This window comes from Mandrillus leucophaeus, unplaced genomic scaffold (genome assembly GCF_000951045.1).
Source record: "Mandrillus leucophaeus isolate KB7577 unplaced genomic scaffold, Mleu.le_1.0 Scaffold67, whole genome shotgun sequence".
Taxonomy (NCBI): Eukaryota; Metazoa; Chordata; class Mammalia; order Primates; family Cercopithecidae; genus Mandrillus; species Mandrillus leucophaeus.
In genome coordinates, this window is record NW_012107252.1 from 1,526,153 (window position 1) to 1,528,530 (window position 2,378).

Below are 2,378 nucleotides of genomic sequence, written 5' to 3' on the forward strand. Positions count from 1 at the left end.
AAAAAAAAAAAAAAAAAAAAAGCTGATGCTAAATTATTACAGAAGTGTAGGCGATTTGAACAGAAAATAATTTAGAATCAAGAAGGAATGCTTTCTGCAGAGATCAACAGAGGCATAGGCCATTCCTTTGAGAATTAAATGGGTATAGCCAAATAATAACTTTATGTCTACAAGGAAGGATGCCTGTCAGTGGTTCCCTACTTTGAGCTCCCACAGAATTATGCATAGACCTCTCTTGATGTTATATCACTCTGTGCTACCTTTTTTTTGGGATCTCTCTCCAGAACTTGGAATTTCTCTAAAGTATGTTCAATAAATTATGTTCTACAAACATTAATTGACATCTGCCCTGTGCATCCAGCCCAGTGTTAGGTCTGAGGAGTTTTTAAAAAATGAGTTGGATGTCGATCCTGCCTCATCAGCATCCTGGGGGTGATGGCAGATGCTAATTAACTGTTTTGGGGACTGAATTGATTAGATCCTTGGGATTCTATTTTGGCTCTTTCTCTGTGTTTCTGGAATAATCATTATGTTATTTCAAAAAGAGTGATGGTGGAGGGAGAGGGTATTAGGACCTGAGGAAAGTTAAGGGAAAGTAAGGTTCCATGGTCATTTGATAAGAAGCAAAAGTCTAGCAGAGAAATAGAAGGGACCAAAGTGAGGCAAGTTCAGAGGGAACTGATGACTTGATGGACAAGGAGGCCAGATGGCAAGTACAGAGTCCAGAGCTTCTCTAAACCCCTTTCTTGCTCTTTCTCTTCTTAAAGGAAAAGCTGTTTTTCTGGCAAGAGATAAACATCACCTCTCTGACATCTGCCATCTGATCCGCCACGATGTGCCCTACCTGTTCCAGAAGTACGTGAAGGAGTCCCATGGAAAGGACATCCGGGTGGTGGTGGTAGGGGGCCAGGTCATAGGCTCCATGCTTCGCTGCTCCACTGATGGACGGATGCAGAGCAACTGCTCTCTCGGTAAGGTATAAAAGCACAGGGTTTCATTAGGGTATTTGGACCCATTCACCAAATGTATATCGATCCCTACTGTCTTGTCAGACCCTCCGCTAGACACCAGGATCTCACAGATGAGAATGAGGAACAACCCCTTTCCTATGGCAGCAAGCAATCCTGGAGGGGAGCATATGAGTATAAGCGCTGTGGCAGAGGTCAGACAAGGAGTGTCAGGACATGGAGGACTGAACCCTCTCCTCTAGGTGTTAAGACTTAAAAAGGGACTGACATGAGGACCGACATTGGAGAAAAACTCCCATCTGGGTAAAGGATGGAATGAAGGCATAAGATGGGAGGCAGGGAGGTGAGGCTTGAAGCTGTTGCAACAGCTCAGGCAAAAAAAATAAGAGTCTAAAGTGATGACAGGAGAAATACCATATTTTCCTTTTATATTTTAATGGAAGTGTTTTCCTTTTTTGTATGATGCTATTAGAAAGCTACAGTTTATGCTTTGGTCGAATGCATAAACCCATCCCATTAACCCATTAATAAAGTTTGTTTTCTGTTGTACTGAATGGCGATACTCCAAGAGGGATGTAAGTTCTTGTCCCCATCGCAGAAAGCTATTGTCAACTTTATTGAATGAGTTTATACGTTGGTAATAGGAAAAAAATCACAATCACTAGTTATTATTTCCTAAATCACCATATGAGTGAGTATACCAAGTCCAGTGACTTATAATAAAGAGGCTTAGACACTGTCTGGTGCTTCTTTCATTGATAGTCATTGAGCATTTCCAGGAACAGACTCTGTGATGGATGCCGGGAGTGTAGAGATGATGAGAGAGCCCTTGCCCTTGGGTAGCATGTGGTCCCATAAAGAAGACATATGGGCCAGGTGTGGTGGCTTATGCTTGTAATCCCAGCATTTTGGAAGGCCAAGGCAGGAGGATCACTTAAAGCCAGGAGTTTGAGGCCAGTCTGGACAACAAAGTGAGACCCCATCTCTACAAAATTTTTTTTTTAAGTTAGCCAAGTGCAGTAGCACATGCCTGTAGTCCCAGCTGAACTCACAAAGCTGAGGTGGGAGGATCCTTTGAGCCCAGGAGTTTGAGGCTGCAGTGAGCTATCATTGCGCCATAGCACGACAGTCTGGGCAACAGAGTGAGACCCTATCTCTTAAAAAGAAAAGGAGGAGGAGGAAGGAAGAGATAATTATAAGATAATTGTGATAAAGTGGTGTGTTGGAGTCAAATGCTAGATTCAGGTTGACATACTACTAAGTACCTTACATGTTATCTCATTTTCTTTTTTCTTTCTTTCTTTTTTTTTTTTTCTGCGACAGTCTTGTTCTATTGCCCAGGCCAGAATGCAGTGGCATGATCCCAGCTCACTGCAACCTCCGCCTCCCAGGTTCAAGCGATTCTCATGC

At 42.9% G+C, this 2,378-nt stretch overlaps 1 protein-coding gene across 1 annotated transcript in view; it reads left to right on the forward strand.

The window, feature by feature from the left end:
• Window positions 1-2,378, forward strand: part of RIMKLA (ribosomal modification protein rimK-like family member A) — a 54,384-nt gene that overhangs the window by 40,266 nt on the left and 11,740 nt on the right. The window contains exon 8 of the mRNA XM_012001908.1: window positions 768-971. Coding sequence (XP_011857298.1) covers window positions 768-971 — 204 coding nt within the window. The remainder of the gene's footprint in view (window positions 1-767; window positions 972-2,378) is intronic.